The 19,907-nt window shown below is 34.5% G+C and overlaps 1 protein-coding gene across 4 annotated transcripts in view; it reads right to left on the bottom strand.

Annotated features, from left to right (window-relative positions):
• Nucleotides 1-19,907, bottom strand: part of col28a1a (collagen, type XXVIII, alpha 1a) — a 45,409-nt gene that overhangs the window by 1,727 nt on the left and 23,775 nt on the right. For 3 of the 4 annotated variants that reach the window (XM_073930828.1, NM_001348047.1, XM_073930827.1), the window contains 28 exons: nucleotides 19,264-19,308; nucleotides 19,142-19,168; nucleotides 18,882-18,926; nucleotides 18,754-18,798; nucleotides 13,942-13,995; nucleotides 13,778-13,846; nucleotides 13,156-13,224; nucleotides 12,950-13,018; nucleotides 12,427-12,495; nucleotides 11,935-12,003; nucleotides 11,752-11,820; nucleotides 10,355-10,423; nucleotides 10,184-10,255; nucleotides 9,839-9,907; nucleotides 9,359-9,430; nucleotides 7,389-7,457; nucleotides 7,080-7,148; nucleotides 6,932-7,000; nucleotides 6,672-6,740; nucleotides 6,495-6,563; nucleotides 6,182-6,250; nucleotides 5,981-6,049; nucleotides 5,810-5,890; nucleotides 5,470-5,505; nucleotides 5,347-5,383; nucleotides 4,710-5,264; nucleotides 2,650-2,804; nucleotides 2,295-2,553 (listed from right to left, as the gene is read on the bottom strand). In XM_073930828.1, coding sequence (XP_073786929.1) covers nucleotides 2,295-2,553; nucleotides 2,650-2,804; nucleotides 4,710-5,264; nucleotides 5,347-5,383; nucleotides 5,470-5,505; nucleotides 5,810-5,890; nucleotides 5,981-6,049; nucleotides 6,182-6,250; nucleotides 6,495-6,563; nucleotides 6,672-6,740; nucleotides 6,932-7,000; nucleotides 7,080-7,148; nucleotides 7,389-7,457; nucleotides 9,359-9,430; nucleotides 9,839-9,907; nucleotides 10,184-10,255; nucleotides 10,355-10,423; nucleotides 11,752-11,820; nucleotides 11,935-12,003; nucleotides 12,427-12,495; nucleotides 12,950-13,018; nucleotides 13,156-13,224; nucleotides 13,778-13,846; nucleotides 13,942-13,995; nucleotides 18,754-18,798; nucleotides 18,882-18,926; nucleotides 19,142-19,168; nucleotides 19,264-19,308 — 2,518 coding nt within the window. Of the gene's footprint in view, nucleotides 1-1,864; nucleotides 1,987-2,294; nucleotides 2,554-2,649; nucleotides 2,805-4,709; nucleotides 5,265-5,346; nucleotides 5,384-5,469; nucleotides 5,506-5,809; nucleotides 5,891-5,980; nucleotides 6,050-6,181; nucleotides 6,251-6,494; nucleotides 6,564-6,671; nucleotides 6,741-6,931; nucleotides 7,001-7,079; nucleotides 7,149-7,388; nucleotides 7,458-9,358; nucleotides 9,431-9,838; nucleotides 9,908-10,183; nucleotides 10,256-10,354; nucleotides 10,424-11,751; nucleotides 11,821-11,934; nucleotides 12,004-12,426; nucleotides 12,496-12,949; nucleotides 13,019-13,155; nucleotides 13,225-13,777; nucleotides 13,847-13,941; nucleotides 13,996-18,753; nucleotides 18,799-18,881; nucleotides 18,927-19,141; nucleotides 19,169-19,263; nucleotides 19,309-19,907 lie in introns of those variants that run through there. The other variant, XM_068215131.2, reaches the window with a different exon arrangement.

The following is a 19,907-nucleotide window of genomic DNA, read 5'->3' as shown; positions in this document are numbered from 1 at the left end:
CTGAAAAACAACAACAATACATTTGAACTACTTCAAATCATATCAGTACTTCTTTATATTTTATTTCCTAATATTATTTTCTTTATTAAATTTTGAATACTACATATATAGCCAAGTACACCCCTCACAGATCTCTCTTTTAAATTAATATTCTCTTCAGGATGCTTTACAATGATATGTTTGTGCATATACATCAGATTATTCAGAACCAAAGCAACATTTGGAACTAATCTAACAAAAAATAAACTGAAGATCACAGTCAAAAAATTTGTACACCCAAATGAATATATTGAGGGAAAATATTAAGTAAAATCGTAATAAACAGAAAAAAAAATCAACATAAACATTAAAAATATATATACAAATTCAGTTGAAATGTTGTAGTTTGTATTTGTTTCTTTTGGAATAACTTGTTTGAATTTAAATGTAATATTGTTCTATTCTAAAGGATATTTGGTGTATATATATTTACTATTAAGTGGCTATAAAGTTTTAATCATTATTAAGAGGTTAGATGTAGTAAAATTGCATCAATTTACAGCAGGCGAATGTTAACATTACTTTAAGCATGAACTTAAGACTTAGCCTGAGAGCTACCTGCCCCGGACCAGGCTAGTTTCCTAGCATAAGTTGCAAGAGTAGCTGAGTTTGACTTATGTAAATGTGAGTAAATGGGATTTATGATACACAATCTGCCACTTAAAAACAACTTTCATTTTCTCTCTCAGCTTTGTTTATGGAACAGCCCCCAGGTTTCAGCCTGAATTGAATGTGAATGCCCAAAAAGTCACCACAGATTAGTCCTTTCAAGGTTAAGTATTTGCTTTATAAATGTAGGGTTTGGCTGAACACATTACTTTTATAATGAAATTTTAAAGATTTATTATAAGATTTACATCTAAATAGAGCAATCTAATCCAAACTGTGAGAGGGTCTGAGTAAACAATTTTTTGGGTGAACTAACCCTTTCCTAGCATCCATATTACACATGATTTGCAACAGATTTGCAATCGATTTGTATGTTACCACTTTAAGCTGAGCAGTGTGTAAGCTGGTTTGGCAGACAAAAAGGTGGATATTAGCATTGCATTTGGTTGATTTGATTGGCTGCACATTGGAAACAAATTGGAATTGAAAAATTGGAATGACGAAAGACTGTTTACACTGAATTTCACTGATGAGTAGAAGAATGAGACTGGACTGTATGATGACTGAACTCACAAATTGACCTAAACAATAACTAAATGCAATACAGAATGTTACGTTTTCAAATACATGTGCAAACATTTTTGCCCCTTCGGTTACATCGAAGATGGTTACACACTGGCAGTTCTAGAGCACCGATAGACATCCTAAGTACTCACAAAACATGTTTCTTGTAAAATAAGTGTTTATATTTGCATGTGACCTACAAAAAGAAATCTTAGACACATACTTTGTATAGTTTGACCTGCAGTAAACTCTAAAATAGTTACTAAATATCCTCAAATATCTCTCACTAAAGCATGTATTACCTAACTACTACCTAAACTCTAGCCCTTTGAAAAACTACAGATTTACAAAATTCATTCATTCTTTTTTTTTTTTGCTTAGTTTTTTTATTAATCAGTGGTCACCACAGCGGAATAAACTGCCAACTTATCCAGCATATGTTTTACGCAGCGGATGCCCGTCTACCTGCAACCCATCACTGGGAAACATTCATGCACACTCATAAACACACATACACTATGGACAATTTAGCTTAAACAATTCACCTAAACTGCATTTCTTTGAACCCGGTGGAAACTCACGCCAACATGGGGAGAACATGCAAACTCCACATAGAAATGCCAACTGACCCAGCCAGGGCTCAAACCAGCGACCTTCTTGCTGTGAGGCGTTTGTGCTACCCTAATTTCCTGGGGGCCTAAGTGGCTGCTTACCTTGCTTATTGGTTAAGTCCGCCTCTGGCTGTATGTCCACTATTGTTGTTTACAAGGCCATCTAAAATGTGCGGAAAGCATGAGTGGTGCTATTTCCTCTCTCTATTTGCATGTGTTTGCCACACATCTACATTTGAAATAAATAACTTGAGCTTGCAACAGATATGTCAATAGCCCCTGTGGATTTCTTTGCACGGGAAATGTCAATCAAAAGTTTCTGTCACCGACTATGCCTATCATGTAAGAATATTGTTGCCTGTGAAAATGCAAGACTGATCAAAGTTACCAATACCAATCTGTATTGTACTAAACTCTACCATGCCACTCATTGGAAGCAATGCATAACCCAGACAATATAAGTGTGCTTACGTTTCAGCGAGTTGTCAGGGTGAGGTGGCTGTAGAGTTTTTGGAGGTGGACTGCTTTCTTGAACATGGTGCCAGTTAATTGGTGTCTGAGGTCCTACTACTGAGATGGACGACTGTTGTCTTGTCTTATTTCCGTCTGGGGTCTCTGTCACCCAAGGAATCTCGTTGACAGAGCCATCAAAATAGCTAGTGTCAATATGAATGTCATCATAGTCTTCAGGTTGCTGGGGCAAAGTCTCAAAGTCTATTGGAGGTGTATCCTGTGATGAAGAGAAATTTGTTATCAACTTATTATAGTTACTTTTTTTTCCTAGATTGCAATTTATTGTGTCAATTGTAGAAGTTTGATGAATGACCTCTTTGCCCTCTGTGATGAAATAATCACTGGTGGGAGGCTCAGTTCTGTCTGGAACAGGATCAGGTCCAAAAGGATGGATTGTTTTGCCACTCGAGCTGAAGACCTTTCCATTGTCATGCTCACAGATATGATTCAACAATCTACTCTCCAGCGCTGAAAAAGACCACATTAACTTATTTAACCAAGTACAGCAGGGGCCAGTTGCACAAACACAGACACCATGTTAAGACTCTATCTTATGACCTAGTTTGACCAACTAGCAGTTAGCAAAGTGGTAATTAGTTAAAAAGTAAAAGGTTATAGTCAGATTTGCCGAAGAATATATTGGTGACTAACTTTTCAAGACCAGTCTAAGCTATTTTTGCAACAAGCCCTATATTTAAAAGGGTGGTCCACTTCATATCATATTTTATTCATGTTATCATTCATATCATATTCCACTGTTCATATCGTATTTTAAACTTTAGTTGATGTGTAATGTAGCTGTGTGAACATAAAAAACATCTCTGAATGTAAGGCGTTCAAAGTTCAATGCAAAGGGAGAAATTGCCTTTTACAAAGCAACGAAGTTTGAGGACTACAAAAAAGACATCCGGGCTAGTGAGATTACAAGCGCTTCAGGTCACACACCTACACCCTGCACAGCAAAGGGGCGTGGCCAGAGGTGCTGTGATGTTATAGCAGAGAAAGCTAAAATGCCATCCAAAGGCTGCTATTTCCACAGAGCTTCTTCTGTTTCTGAATTTGGGCTTCCTAAGGACACGACACAAGAAAAGTGCTTACAATTTAATTTTAGTTATGTTCCAGAGAATTCTAAAAAAAAATTTAGCTAGCTTTTGACAAAAGACAGCTTCTAGAATCTCACCAAGTTCAGTGCTGGATTTGGCAATTCATTTACAGAGAAGCGTCCCTCGTGCATACACAAGCAGAAGAATGAAAACAAAAATAATCGCCATTTTTAAAAACACAATCGAGACATTACACCATACTACTATATGCATATAATAACGAGCCATGGTTCACCTGAGCTCAGACAAACCTAGTCGTTGTCTTGATGAAACTAACAAACACGAGAGTGAAGCACGAAAAAACAAAGGAGAAGCCGGAAAAAACAAAGGAGCAAATGAATCTTTCAGCAACCTAAAAGATTAACAAACTGCCTTTTGGACTATATGAACTCAGAATGATGGAATTAATTTCTAACAAAAGGGTTACATGTGCTGGCGAAGATTAAAGACATATGAGAGGTTTGCTCTAACTGAGCATTATGTTGTTTTTGAAGCCAAATAAGGACAAAATGTATGCTGTGTGTCGTTTTTCTGTAATTGGTAACATATAATAGACTGTAAGGGTCTGTATGTGATCATATATGTTGCATTTATTTATTTATTTTATATAATTGCAGACGTTACTGTAGGCTATTTCACTCTATCGTTGATCTGCAGTTAAAATAAAATCCTGTTCATGGAAAGGTTAGTAATGAACATTTATACACAAGTATTTATGTGTATAAAGCATCTGTTTTGTGAGAACTGCTTCTCATATGACATGTGAATGACTCGTACAGCTTTACTTTGAGCAAGATTTCCTTGAGTGAGAATGACGTTTACTGAAACTTTCTGCCGTACACCTTTGGTACTCTTTAGGTAGTGGAAATCAAGCCTGATAAAGGTGAGCCGTAATGACCCGTACCGTACCAGTCAGTGTAAACAGGCCAATATAAATGCACAAATTGAAACAGCTAACATCTAATCTGGCTCCACATCACTAGGAAAGATGTCACAAACACTGCCTGTTAATCACAATCACAGCACATTATATTAGCTGAACCAATCAGAGCCTCTTGAGGGCGGGCATTTCAGAGGAACTAGGAAATAAGAGTGACGTTGTCATGTTAGCTGAGTAGCAGTATATAATCAAAGTAAGGTATATGAAAAATAACGTGATTTTCTGTAAATGAAGCATGAGCACACATCGCTGTGCATCTTATAAAACCAACCAAGCCTTAAAAAATAAACTCTGGACCACCCCTTTTAAAAGAAATACAGAAATACATACCGTGCAGTTTCAAGAAGTCATCAGTCAAGTAGACATAATTTTCATCTGGATCAGATGCCAGAATGTTCATCTCATTCTTAAACTCTGCATACTGAGAGTCACTGTTGTTCACAATACCAACTACAAAGATTTCAATCCCAGCACTGTGTGCACCTTCTGCAGCATCTTTTAAACTCACTGCATCCCGGTTGTCTGCCAGGCCATCCGTCAGCACAACCGCAACCTTTCTAACTCCTGGTCGTGCTGCTTGGAACAGCTGAGTTGCCCGTCGGATGGCACTCCCTGTAAAGGTGCCCTCACCCAGGTATGGCATCCTGCGCACAGCAGTCTTGACAGCAGCCTGGTCATACAGCTGTTGCAGACTGGCCACCACCACCTCCACGTGACTGTAGAGCACCACCCCAACACGTGTGGCCTCACGGCTTACAGACACATGATCAATCAGAGAGTTTACGAAATCCTTCACCACTTCATAGTTATCTGGACCCACACTTTCTGAGCTGTCGATAACAAACACCAGCTCCAGTGGACTCGTCCGGCATTTCACACCACACCCTGGGAGAAAACACACAAAAATGAAGTGTTTCCACCTAACACAGGATGCCCATTTAGTTTGTGTTAGAGTACCAAAACATACCACATATTTCCCGGATTATTTTGATCACCTCTTCTCTCTGCGAGGTATAGTTCAGTGTTATTTGTACAATATTAGTGAGTGTTCTGATGAAAAAAAACAACTGAGGAAAATGTTTTAACTCACAGATAGGCCAGGATCTCCCTTCTCTCCAGGCTTTCCCTAAAATTTAAGTAGAATTTTATTAGTAAATTTCAGGATGCTTTATTTTAGTGTGTTTTCGACCAAAACATGCAAGTTTTAAGTCTTGATTTTCATTTTCTTACTATTGACTTGAGAGCATTTGGAGACTGTCTTGAGTTGGATTAAAGATCATACCTGATCTAGAGTTATACAACAATGTATGTGCTCTCTTCAGACCCTCTGCAAATCTCAATTAAAAATTGCTCTTAAAGGTCTGGACAACCCTACAGAGATGATCTAGAACTGTAATGTCAACATTGGTTAACTGGTAACAAGCTTTTACCTTGGATCCTGTTTGTCCAGGCATTCCATGTTCTCCTCTTTCTCCTTTTCTCCCACGCTCTCCTGATAGGCCTCTGTCCCCCTAAAACATTTGTGATTTGTAGTTATGTTACATTTGAAATGCAACGACAAATTAACAATTACGTATAATCCAGTCAGTGTTTTATAGTACCTTCTCCCCTGGCAGACCATCACCTGGAGGGCCTCTTGGGCCAGGAAGCCCTTGAAATCCAGGGTCACCCTGTGAAGACAAAAGCTAATTTAGTGATCTGTATGCTAAAGCTTTAGTATATAAATTTTTTGTATATTAATGACTTTCTTGTTGTTTAAGCTGCTAAACCATTAGTAAGGCCTGCAGGTCTCAATGTCTTACCTTGGGACCCTGAATTCCCTCTCCTGGTGGGCCTGAAAGACCAGGAGCACCAGGCTGCCCAACGGCACCCTATATATGTGTATTGAGAACATGCTTTATGTTGAGCAAATAATTATTATTTTTTTAGACAAAAGTGTCTAAACCTGCTCCTAGAGGACCACTGTTCTGGTGAGCTTAGCTCCTTCCCTAAAAAAACACACCTGAATCAGTGCTTCATAAAGTTTGAGACAAGTGTTTTGGAGCTAGTTGGAGATACAATTTGCTGCACAGTAGCCCTCCAGAAGCAAGAGTGTTTTAAAAAGTATTTTTAAACCTTTGGTCCAGGCAGTCCAATTCCTGGAGGTCCTGATGGGCCAGTAACCCCTGGTGAGCCCCTGTCTCCCTGAAAAAAACATTATTATCAGATTGAATAAAATGCTAGACCTGACTTCACTTTCTGAAAAACTTGTTAAAGAAATTAATTTATTGAGAACTACATAATGGCCATTACCTTTGGTCCTGGAATTCCCTGTCCTTCAGGCCCAATTTCACCTGGGAGCCCAGGCAACCCTGGAAGACCCTAAAGGAATATATAATATACGTATATATATATATATATATATATATATATATATATATATATATATATATATATATATATATATATATATATATATATATATATATATATATATATATATATATATATAAACATTTTACTGGTTTGCCTTTTTTAGTGTTGCTCTCATAATTTTTTCCCCTCCTACACACCTGTGGTCCAGGATATCCATCCCCTTTCATTCCTTGTGGTCCTACTGGTCCCGGACTTCCTCTGTCTCCCTGACACATGCAAATATAGATTTTTTTTGCATGAAAAGACTCTTATCAAACTATGTGTTAATTTCTTTGAGATTATAACCTTAGGTCCTGTAGTCCCAACACCTGGCTCTCCAACATGACCAGGAGGGCCTGCAGGTCCTGGCTCACCCTAATGAAAAACACACAAAATCAACAAAATGTAAAGAGCATATTTACAATACATACAATAAGGTTTACCTTTAGATAACAATGCAAATAGCCACCATGTTGGCCAAAGGATTTTTTGACAAACTTTGCTCATTGTTTAGCTATGTTTTTTTTTTTTTTTTTTTACTTTTGTACAAATATCATTCTTTTACATTTTGTGTGAATAGCATCGTTATTTGCACTTAATGGGGCTTATACACACCTTGGCACCAGGTAATCCTCGACCTGAAGGTCCTGGTAATCCCATCATTCCTAAACTTCCTGGTTCTCCCTTTGTGTGAAACAAAATATCTTATTATCGCAGCTAAATCTATTATTTTACACAATGTAAGCAGTATATATTACAATGTGCAGAATAAACGGTCATATTATTTCTTTAAAACTTGACCCTAAATAACTTTTTGCCAAACAACAAAATTGTCTGGGATTTCGTCATGATCTCCAACACATTTAAGGATACAAACATAATTATGCAAGTTATTACAATCATTATAAAGAATTAAATACAGGTACATTAATGTCAAAAGTGTTAAAACATGAATCTGCCTGAGGCTAAAGGTGTGTGAAGATGCCAAGCCAGATGAGTGGCATTTCTAAGTCGTCCTTTTTTCAGCGATCTCTGAACATGCAGGTAAATCTGTAGAAGGCAGATCATGGCCTATAATTTCTGTGGCAGTTGGCACTTTATTATGGATTTTCATGGATTTTTATGTCACCTGTGGAGCTGCCACTTTTTAGAATGTCTCTTAATTTATCCTGTGACTTCAAAGATTAAGATATTGTGGTTCAAGTTAAATTAAATAATCGCATACCATTATTTTACTTAGTCAAAAATCAAGCAGAATTTCCTTTGTTTTAAGAGCAATTTGAAGAATATATTTAATTATGCTTTGTATACACATAACAGAAAGTGAAAATTACATTTTTTGGATATCATGAAAATATTATTGACGGAAAATATTATATATATATATATATATATATATATATATATATATATATATATATATATATATATATATATATATATATATATATATATATATATATATATATATATATATATATATATATATATATATATATATATATATATATATATACGCACACACACACACACACAAACACAGTTGAAGTCAGAATTATTAACCCTAACCCTCCCTTTGAATTTTTTTTCTTTTTAGATATTAATTAAATTATGTTTAACAGAGCAGGGAAATTTTCACAGCATGTCGGATAATATTTTTTTCTTCTGGACAGAGTCTTATTTGTTTTATTTCGGCTAGAATAAAAGCAGTTTTTAATTTTTTAAACACCATTATAAGGACAAAATGATTAGCCCCTTTAAGCTAATTTTATTTTCTTTAGTCTATAGAACAAACCATCGTTATACAATAACTTACCTGCCTAGTTAACCTAATTAACCTAGTTATGCCTTTAAATGCCACTTTAAGCTGTATATTATTAAATATAATATTATTTACTGTCATCATGGCAAAGATTAAAAAAAAAATCAGTTATTAGAAATAAGTTATTAAAACTATTATGTTTAGAAATGTGTTGAAAAAAATTCTTCTCTCCGTTAAACAGAAATTAGGGAAAAAATAAACATTATAATCATTCAGGGGGTCTAATAATTTTGAATTCAACTTACTAATATATATATATATATATATATATATATATATATATATATATATATATATATATATATATATATATATATATATATATATATATATATATATATATATTCCTTTGAATATATATTGTTCCTTTAAAAACCAATGATATTTATATTTAACAATTGTTACTGATGAGGTAGATTTTTTATTAAAGTAAACCCTTCACATCAGAACAGCATTGCTCCTATCCACATGTTTCCAGATTTTAAGTGACGAAGTCCAGAGAATGTATATTGTTCTTTTTCAAATGTATGGGTCTATGGATGAATGTTCTCTCAACTGAAGAATGATTGATTGATGATGTTAAAGAGCTGATTATGAGCAACCATAAAAGTGTACAACCACCTTTTATGATCTCCTTAGAAGTCATCTGACCATGAAATATCACATTCCAAAACTTTAACACAACGACCTGGACATTAACCTCCACATTCCCAATGTAAAAACAAGGTTGTCTGTGTTAAGGTGTGGCCACCATTTTACCCACTTTGGCCCCTGGTGGTCCCGCTGCTCCAGAGCTTCCTGGGGGACCCCGAGATCCTCTATCACCTCTGTCCCCCTGATTGAGGCATTCACAAACACAAATTACAGTGACGATAGGAATCTTTAATAATATTAAGTATTTTGGTGACAGAAAAACCTTGAAACAAAATTAGATGACGTGATGAGATGAGGTATTCTATTTCAAAGTTTTGTGACAATTACACAATTATTATCACACTGCATTTAGAGAATGAGTAAATGTTTGCATTTTATGGTAACATAAAGGCTCCACTAAATGTAAGCAAATAAACTGGTCTCATTATCACCCAAAAATACAAATACTGACTCCTGGAAATGATTGTTTGCATGCATGACTCACTCAATATATAAATCACTGACTGACTATAAAACCTGCATTCATACTTCAGTTGATCCATTCAGTCATGGTAGGTAAGCAACTGTTTTATTAAAACTGCCATTGTACCTTTTCACCAGGAATTCCTTTCCCAGGTGAGCCCTCTTGACCTCTTTCACCAGATAAACCCATCTCACCCTAAAGTAATAGACAAAAGACAGGCATGCCCATGTTACTAAACGTCTGTAAACAGGAATACAATGCATGTTTTATTAGTGCTTTCTCATATTTCCTGCCTTTCTTGACAGTGTTATCGTTCCAGTAGATACAGAAACATGTACAGTCATTAAGCCGCACCTTAAAACATTTGACTTAACTTGATATTTATGCAGGATTTAGAGACAATTAACTGGCTACACAAAGAAACAGTAACTATATTACAAGAAAACTGTAACCCAGGTTGTTGTGTCCTACCTTTGGACCTACAGAACCATCTTCACCTGGAATTCCAGGAATACCAGGTGCTCCGACTGGTCCTGGTTCCCCCTAAAATTACCAAAGCAATAAATCACTAATACATGCAAAATGCTGACATCATAAACATGGCAACATAAAGATAATGTTTGATTTGGTTTGTGTACATACTTTTGGTCCTGGTTCTCCTATTCCTCTCTCTCCTTGTGGTCCAGATTCTCCTGGAAAGCCCTGATCTCCCTGTAAAACAATTTACTTAATCACTAATCACCACACAAAGGAGTCATGTTTCTATTTATTATACATTTCAATTTCTTTTGTTGACAATTTCAATTTGTTCTTGTGGTTTCTATTTAGTTGCATACATTTCTTTGTCTTGTTAATTACCATCCTATATGTATTTAATCCATCCATTCACTCAGTTTTTTTTTTCTTGGGTGTTGTCTGCAAATGTAGTGTCAATTCTGAGTTTCACTGTGATTGTGGGGACTGCAGGTCAAAGAAGGTGAAGTTCCAGAACACATCCACTGATTGTCTAATCGCCATGAAAATTAATTTAGAAAAATAAATAAATTATTATTATATAAATAAAAAACTAAAATAAAAAGCTGCAAAGTAAAAATTTTATTTTTAGAAGAAAAATAAATAAATAAATAAATTAAAAAAATATATATATATATATATATATATAGCATTGCCTTTGCAAATACAGGCCAGTCAATTGCAATGCTTATTTGGATTTGCTTTTTAGTCAATTAATGGATAATATATTACAACAATAATATGTTGTTGTTGTTTTCAAATTGTATTTTTATATCTCAACTTAATTTACCATTTGCAGTTTATATTTTTGTAAGCAAAATTAATTTTTATTTCTCAATTTATTTTAAAATTTTGTGATTTTTTTCTTCTTATCAGTTTGTTCTTCTATTTCACTTGAAGTACACCAGAATCTTAAGTCTGTTTGTTACCACTTCTTTATTCACCTCGAGAAGCATTTGCCTCCTCTGTTCAACTAGTTATGGAATGAGGATGTGTTGTTGTTTTTTGATTTCCTTTTGTAAGTTTCCAGTAACTGTTGTCAGGGTTTGTTTTGTGATTGTCATTATTTAATGACACACTTGTTCCTTTTTTCACTATTTATCATTCCAAGTTTAAGTGCTCATTTGTTTGATCAGTGTCATCAGAGAATGTGTTCATTTGTCATTGTAACTAATTGCCAAGGTCAAGTATTTTTGTGAATGATGCTACACACAATGCTGTTTGACAGCCTCATTTTATACAGTTTATACAGTTTTAGTAATTTTTAAACTTAAAAACGTAACATTTGTCTTAAGTTGTCAAGTCAAATTGTCATCGGCTTTGTAAAAGAAATGTAAACAATTCATAAAAATGGTTGAATTAAAATCAACTATTTTGATAGCCAGGTTTGAAACCACACATTGAGAAATTTATGGTTTGGTTGAACCATCCCTTTAAAAGCACTTTAGGTATTTTTGATGATAGTATTTTGTAAACGTCTCTAAAGGGTTTTGCATTTAACATTTGAGCACTAAAAATAACATTACCTTTGGGCCAACCAAGCCCACTCCAGGAGGGCCTCTTGGTCCAGGTGGTCCTATAGGTCCTAGATCCCCCTGTAACAAGAGATGTTATAACAAAAACTTTTAAAAATAAAAGCTGCAGTGTGTTTTTTTTTTTTTATAAAATGTTTAGGTTCAGCCTATGGATAAATTAGAATTCTGCTTTGCCTTTTCACCCTGGATCCCAGCTCCTGGAAATCCCACCAGTCCAGGTAAACCCCGTTCTCCTGTGTTACCCTACAGAACAGAGGAACAAGCACTTAGAAAAGTCACTTATTGAATCCTATAATGCTCAACAACATGTTAAACATGGTCAACTCACCCGCTTCAAATGTTATCACTCGGTTGCATGGGTGTTCAGTGGATATCAGCTGATAAATATGGGCCAGTAGGGGCCTTCTTTTACTGGTATCATCCGTCTACATGGTTAATCAGCTATACTAATAGAGAAGACTCCAGATCTAGATCTGTTTTACATTACTGTGACGGTTTGGTTAAGGGTTGTGGTAGACGTGATCTATAGTTTATAAACCAAGTGGATGGATGATAAATGATAATGGCTATTCAATCAAGTGATAATATTTAAATCAGCTGGTTTAAATATTAATATTATTAATAAAAAAAAATTATATATATATATCTTTTTTTTATTTACTATACCTTATCACCCTTAATGCTTGACCCAGGAGGTCCTCGTACACCTTTAGGGCCCTCAAATCCTCTGTCACCCTAAAAAATGATGCATCATTACATTATTTACAACATCATTTAAATATAAAGATCAACCAATGACATAAGTAATATATTAGGAGTGATTATTAATGGACATAATATTATTTACGAACTGCATTTATTCAGATGTTTAATTGTGGTTATAATATTTATATAATCATATAATTATAATTATTATAATATAAGTAAGTTTTTTACATGTTTTACTATGTTAGTGAACACATTAAGTGTACTACTTTAAAGATAAACTTTATTAAAGCATACTTAAAAAGTGAAACTCTTATATTATAATATGCTTTTTGAAAAAAAAAGTGTGTTCATGAGCCTGAAGGAATAGTTTGTTTATTGTCAGCTTGTATTTTCTCAAGAGATGAACAGCACACATCAGTACACATTTAATACGATCAAACACTTAATTCTTCACAAGGTCAAACACATTGTTAATTCTTGCCTTTTGTCCTGGTAAACCCTCGCCAGGAAACCCTTGATTGCCTTGAACACCTTGAGTTCCTGGTGGCCCCTAACAAACATGTATAAAATCATAGCATATCATACCGTACATACCCAATAGATAAGGTGTCTGATAGTTGCAGTAAAACATAAATTGTGGATATGTATCTCCCTCTAGTGTTGTTACTGAGGTATCACTTCACTTACAGGCATTCCAGGCTCTCCTATACCAACAGGTCCAGTGGGCCCTGGCCTGCCTTGGCTACCTTTCTCCCCCTTAAGAAGCAAAACACATATTTACATGCATGATAAAACAATAAGACCTGAATAATGATACGCTGCTACTCAAAAGTTTGGGTTGGTATGACTATTTTTATATACATCTATGGAGTATAAAGTCTCTTATGCACACCAAGAATGAATTTATTTGATTAAAAGAAAGTGAAAACTATAATACTGTCAATTATTATTGATGTAATTATAAATACCTGTTTTCTGTTTTATTGTTACTGTGGTGCAAGGCTGAATTTTCTGCATCGTTAATAGGATTTCTGAAGCAATTATTGTAATATGCTTACTTGAGGCTCAAGAAACAGTTCTAATGGTTATCAATGTTGAAATGTTTCAAAAATAGAAGGTTTAAAATAACACAATTAATTTAAAACAGAAATCTGTTTCAATGCATCAAAGCTGATTAAATATATTATTACTCTTCAAAAGACGTTTTTACTGACTCCAATCTTTTGAATTTTAGTGTATTTAAAAGAAAACAAATATGTTTTACTTTCATTTTTAATCATTTTTGATCTGCCGCCTCTTATTTTCTTACCTTTGCACCAGGAAAGCCGACCCCTGGATCTCCTGGAGGGCCAGTGGGTCCACTAGGTCCTCGCTCACCCTGGAAAAGATCTTATTGTCATTCCTTCTATCATTTTCATGTTCGCAATTTATAATTTCCCATCACATCCTATTACTGAGACACAGTATCCTTACTTTAGATCCAACAGGGCCTTCAGGGCCAGTGTCACCAGGGTTGCCAGTCAATCCCTACAACAGACAGACAGACCGACATAAACGTGTTATTCTCACACTTTATCTGTGAGAGTTGTTGCTATAAGTGATACACCTGTGGCCAGAAGTTAATGAGAATTGTTTATATTATTTATTCAATTACCCATTAATTGTATTTAAATACGTCAACCCCAACCCTAAAATTCAGTTATCACATTCATTCATTCATTTTTCTTCAAGCATAGTCCCTTTTTATCAGGGGTTCGCCAGCAGAATGAACCGCCAACTATTCCAGCATATTTTATGCAGCAGATGCCTTTCCAGCCACAACCCAGTAATGGTAAACACCTGTTCATTATAAGTTTAACTTGTAATGTGGTGTCTGTGATACTGATTAATATACTAAATATGCTTTTATTTTAAGAATATTGAAGATCTATTAAAGTCTATTTGCCGGGAGGATCCTTATTTGTTGAGATCTAAATGTGGCAGGATAATTCAGAAACACATCTCTCCAACACTAGGTGGAGCTATAACAATATAACATTTTCTACTCTGGACCACATTAGGGCAGTGAAATTTTATTTCCTTCTATAAAATATTCCTAGCACACAAAATGGTTTGCAGACTACAACATGTTGTATTAATGTACAGCCAAAAAAAAAAAAAAAACCAAGCTCAAGAAATCAATTTTGAGTGTTTGAACATTTCAAGTTTTGTGACTTTATGTTTTATAGACAAATAAAAAGCTGATTAAATCAGGTATTGTTCAGTACATGCTTTTAGAAACTTTAATGAAAGGTTTTGGTCCACTTCTAATGTTGACTTAGTCCACAGGATAAATCCATTCAGATGCTATAGTTTAAGATCCAAATAAATAAATGGTTCAAAAGACTGACAGAAAAATAATGACTGACATATTGATTTAAAAATACTTATAAATAGTTAATAGTTTAATATATTCTAAAACAGTCAATTCTAAAATACTTATAGATTTTAAATCATAAAGGTTAATGATACTGGAAAAAAATAGTTGCCAAACATGACAAGAAATGTGTTGCTGTCCAAACTAAAGGGGTAGGCTAGTTCACCAACATTTATTATTATTATCATTCATTCATTCATTTTCTCTTGGCTTAGTCCTTTCATTAATCAGGGGTCACCAAAGTGGAATGAATTGCCAACTTATCCAGCATATGTTTTACACAGCGGATGCCCTTCCAGCTGCAACCCATCACTGGGAAACACCCACACATTCATACACTATACGGACTGTGGGGGAAACTGGAGCACCTGATGGAAACCCACACAAACACGGGGAAAACATGCAAACTCCACACAGAAATGCCAAATGACCCAGCCGAGGATCGAACCGGTGACCTTCTTGCTGTGAGCCAACAGCACTATGCTCTGCGCCATTACGCCACCCTATTATTCTTATTTTTGTTGTTGTTGTTTACTTTTTCTCAAGTAGATCCAAACCTTTACAAGTTTCTTTTTTCTGCACAAAATAACTAATTTTGAAGAATGTTAGAAAACGGTAACCATTGACTTCCATAATAACAAAACAAATAGAGGTCATTGTTTACAGTTTTCCAGCATTTATAAAAATAATGGCTTTCGTGTTTAAAAGAAAAAAGGGTCCCACTTTATATTGTGACCTTAACTACTATGTACTTACATAGGAATTAATACTTTGTTACATTGTACTTATTGTGTAAAAACATGTATTTACTGTGTACTTATGCTTGATTAAAGACATGAAATTATATCTGTAACTACTTTTTGTAATTACATTTGTAAATACACTGTTGACCATCCCTTACACCTTAACCCAACCTTAAACCTACCCATACCACTAAATCTATCCATAACCCAACCTCTATCCCTACTCAAAAGCACCACAAGTGTTCTCAAATACATTACAAACACAGTAAGTACATTGTATTTATTTTTTGACGTAAGTACATATTAGTTAAGGCCACTTAATATAAAGTGGGAACGAAAAAAAAACCTCAAGTTTTCAGTTTTAGGTGAACCATCCCGTTAAAGAAAGAGATGGTATTATTATAATTTTTTTTATTATTATTATTGCACACAGAATTATACCCCTATAAAAAAAGAAAACATAAAAAAGCTCTCTACACAAACAATTATTGTGTGGATGATTAATAATGACCATTTGCAAAAAAGTTTTGAAGTAGTAAAAAATTTAAGAAACTACTGTACATTTTAAAGTGTTTCCCAGTGACACTAATGTAACACAATCACAAGCTTTCTTTGTGTTAAGTTACAACATTAAAAAAACTTGCTCATTTTTTTCTCTCTCTAAATTTGGCGAGCAAAAAAAAAGTTAGCTCTGCCATCAAATATGATGTGTTTTCATTGGAAACATAGCTAGACAGATTCCCCGTCACTAGAGAGCAGACTGTGTGGGAACCTGAAGCTCTCCAAATGTGAATCGGCTGCGGCTGCGGTCCTCAAACCAATAGCGCAGACCCAGAGACTGAAGGAGGAGGGCAGGAGAGAGTAACCCCTGTCCTCATGCTAATCCAGAGGAACAAAGACAGCCGTCAGACAGGAACAATGCCATGTAGGCCTGGATTCACTGCTTTAGCTAGTGCAAGAACAGCACAAAATCCCTCAGTCACATTCCATGAGTGCAGAGACAGAAGAGGAGATCATTTCCTCACTGCGCTGGCGACGTGTGATACTCTTCATTCATAATGAGATTGAGCCTCTGTTCCGTCTCACTGCAGATTGACAGATATGTGAGTGCGGTCAGAGGTGTTGTAATATGCACTTTATGTGGATTTACGTGATTTAATCATGGATATTGGTTTTATGTGAATCAGTTAGTACTATTGTTCAGGTAATTTCAGCGTTATGGAATGTATTCATTTTTAAGTGACCCGAGAGTGTGACCCTGACATTAAGGGCTGTGCCAAGTGTGCACTTGTAAGTACAATGGTTTTAATACTCTGTTTTTGTCCGTCAACACAATAGCAAACATAGTCTATGTTTGGATGTCTATTGGATGTCTTTTAAACACAGAATTGTGTGGTGGGAAGGATTTTGACCATCAAATGTCAAAGATATGAGGCAGTAAGTGCATGAAGCTCATTATATTGTAATCAAAGTTTTTGTAGCTATACTTTATGTTACGCTCACTTTGTTTATATGTTTGGTTTTCTCTCATTTGGCTAAAATATCATGTTACAATATATAGCAAGCTACACAAATGCTAATTTACTAGCTAGTAAATTGCTAGCAATTGATAGCAAATGCAATATATATATATATATATATATATATATATATATATATATATATATATATATATATATATATATATATATATTTGTACTCTAATTCTCAAATACAGAACATTAGCCTTTACAGCATTTATTTAGTAAAGAAAATGCTGTACTGATTCAAACAATCAGTTCTTTATTCAACCCTGCATTCTAACTGTGCTTTATTCAAGTATTATGAAATTTGAATAAATAAATTCTGTCATAACTTTTCACAAACCTGTTTAACTTTCTTTTTTTCTCTTGCAGAACTTAAAACCATATTTGCATTTGTATTGCGAGAGAAGTCAGCGGTTACCAGTTTACCAATAATTTTGTCCTTAAAATGTTTTTTTAAAAATTAAAAACTGCTTTTATTCTAGCTAAAATAAAACAAATAAGACTTTATCCAGCATAAAAAATATTATCAGGCATACTGTGAAAATTTCCTTGCTCTGCTAAACAACATTTGGGAAATATTAAAAAAAGAAAAAAAATCAAAGGGGGGCTAATAATTCTGACTTCAACTGTACATAAATTGATAAAATGTGGACATATTGAGATTCTCTAAAACAAAAATAAATTCATTCATTTATTCTCCTTCAGCTTGGTCTTTTTTCAGAGGTCGCCACAGCAGAATGAACCGTCGACTATTCCAGTATATGTTTTACGCAGCAGATGCCCTTCCAGCCGCAACCCATTACTGAGAAACACCCATACACACACATACACTATGGACAATTTTAGTTTATTCAATTCACCTGTACCGCATGGGGGAAAACGGAGCACCCGGAGAAAACCCTCGCAAACATAGGGACAAAATGCAAACTCCACACAGAAATGCCAACTGGCCCAGCCGGGACTCAAACCAGAGACCTTCTTGCTGTGAGAAGACAGTTCTAACTACTGAGCCACCGTGCCACCCTCTAACCTAACCAGTCAATCTTATTTATTTTTTCATTACAGTATCGAGAATTATCATGTAAATAATCCATGCATATCAAGTGGGCAAAAAAATCTCAGTGAGGGTGTTTAACAACATCAGACAAAATAATGTAGCAAAAAGTAATATGGATCACAAACTTAGTCAGAAGGGTGTGAAGAAGCTAAACGAATAAGCTTTTTAATGATGTATGTTCGTCAAATATTGTCCTATCCTAACAAACTATACAGCTATTTGAATAATCTAAGGGTTTCAAAAATATTGAAATTATCACAAAATCCTGTTTAAAATTGTCCTTAGAAAAGCATATTACAAATCAAAGATTAACTTTTGATATATTTACTGCAGGAAAATCATAAAACGGCTTTATGAAACATAAATCTTATCTTAATATTGTAACGATTTTGGCAAAAAAGAAAAAAATGCACATGTTGGCTAATCATGTACAGTTATAATATGCAAGTATATTACAACTTTATAATATACAAGTTTTACAACTAAAGGTTTTGTGGTCCAGGGTCGAGATGAGGATAATAAGAATAAGCATAAAAAGCCAACCTTATCTCCTCTTGGTCCTCGTGGTCCTGGAGATCCGTCTGGGCCCTGTGGGAATCAAGGACAGGATCATCATTAAACAATGAAGGAAGCAAAATACAGATGCAGAAATTTTTTTACATAAAACCTACTTGATCTCCCTTTATCCCGGAGGCACCACATTCTCCTTTGCCGCCCTGAATAACAGAGAGAAAGAGTGTAAGAAAACTTCATTGTCCTGCAGTCTGATATGATCTACACTGCTTGAGCCTTCTCTGAATTTTGAAAAGCCTCAGTCAGGATTAAATGGATTTAGCCACTAGCTGATAAGCTTGACAGCTCCATGTTGTACAGTATAATGACTTAATTCACGGTCATTTTACTGTAGAATCACTGAGTCAAATATACTAGCCTTTTCTCCTTTTAGTCCTGGTCTTCCCTGTAAGAAAGAAAGAGAAACCAATCAATGACCCTAAAAACAATTGAACTGTGTTTGGATAATTATTTTGAAGAAGTAATATAGCATGAAAGTACCCTTATTCCTTCTAGTCCTGGACGTCCATTTAAACCAGGCTGTCCCTATGAATAAATAAAAATAAATTAGATTTGAGAATAGTTATTTATATTTTAAGAATATTTATTATTTATGATTTGAAAACATTAATGATTCTAAAAAAAAGTGTAATTGCTTTTTTTGAGAGACCACTTAAATTTGCAGTACTGTGTATGGGATTAGTTCAAATTTTGATACCATTTCTTGCTAATTTGTAATAAAAATATTGTCCTTAGTGCATTCTTGTTTCAAAGAATGGCAATTTGTCAGAATAACATTTTTATTTGTTGTGACGAAAAATCTTTGTAAAGTCTTCCGAAAGTTGAAGCATTCTTGTGCTGTCAAATATCATATTGCTATTGCCAAAATCTCAAAATGTATTATTTTTTGTGTGTGTGCGCATAATATACTCTAAATAACAATGTTTTTTTATTTTAAATTCAGAAGAAAATAAGAATAAACCATCAATAAATTTGAAAATCCAAATAAACAGAATTTTGAAAGTAGCCCATTTACCATGAAGTGAAAGTGGCCCTTTTCACTATAATTTTTTTTTTCCAGAAGCTGTATATATACTGTATGATGTCCTATTTCTGTGTCCATGTCAAATTAAATTTACACAATA

Source organism: Danio rerio, chromosome 19 (genome assembly GCF_049306965.1).
Source record: "Danio rerio strain Tuebingen ecotype United States chromosome 19, GRCz12tu, whole genome shotgun sequence".
Classification (NCBI taxonomy): domain Eukaryota; kingdom Metazoa; phylum Chordata; class Actinopteri; order Cypriniformes; family Danionidae; genus Danio; species Danio rerio.
This window is presented reverse-complemented; position numbering and strand designations above follow the sequence as displayed.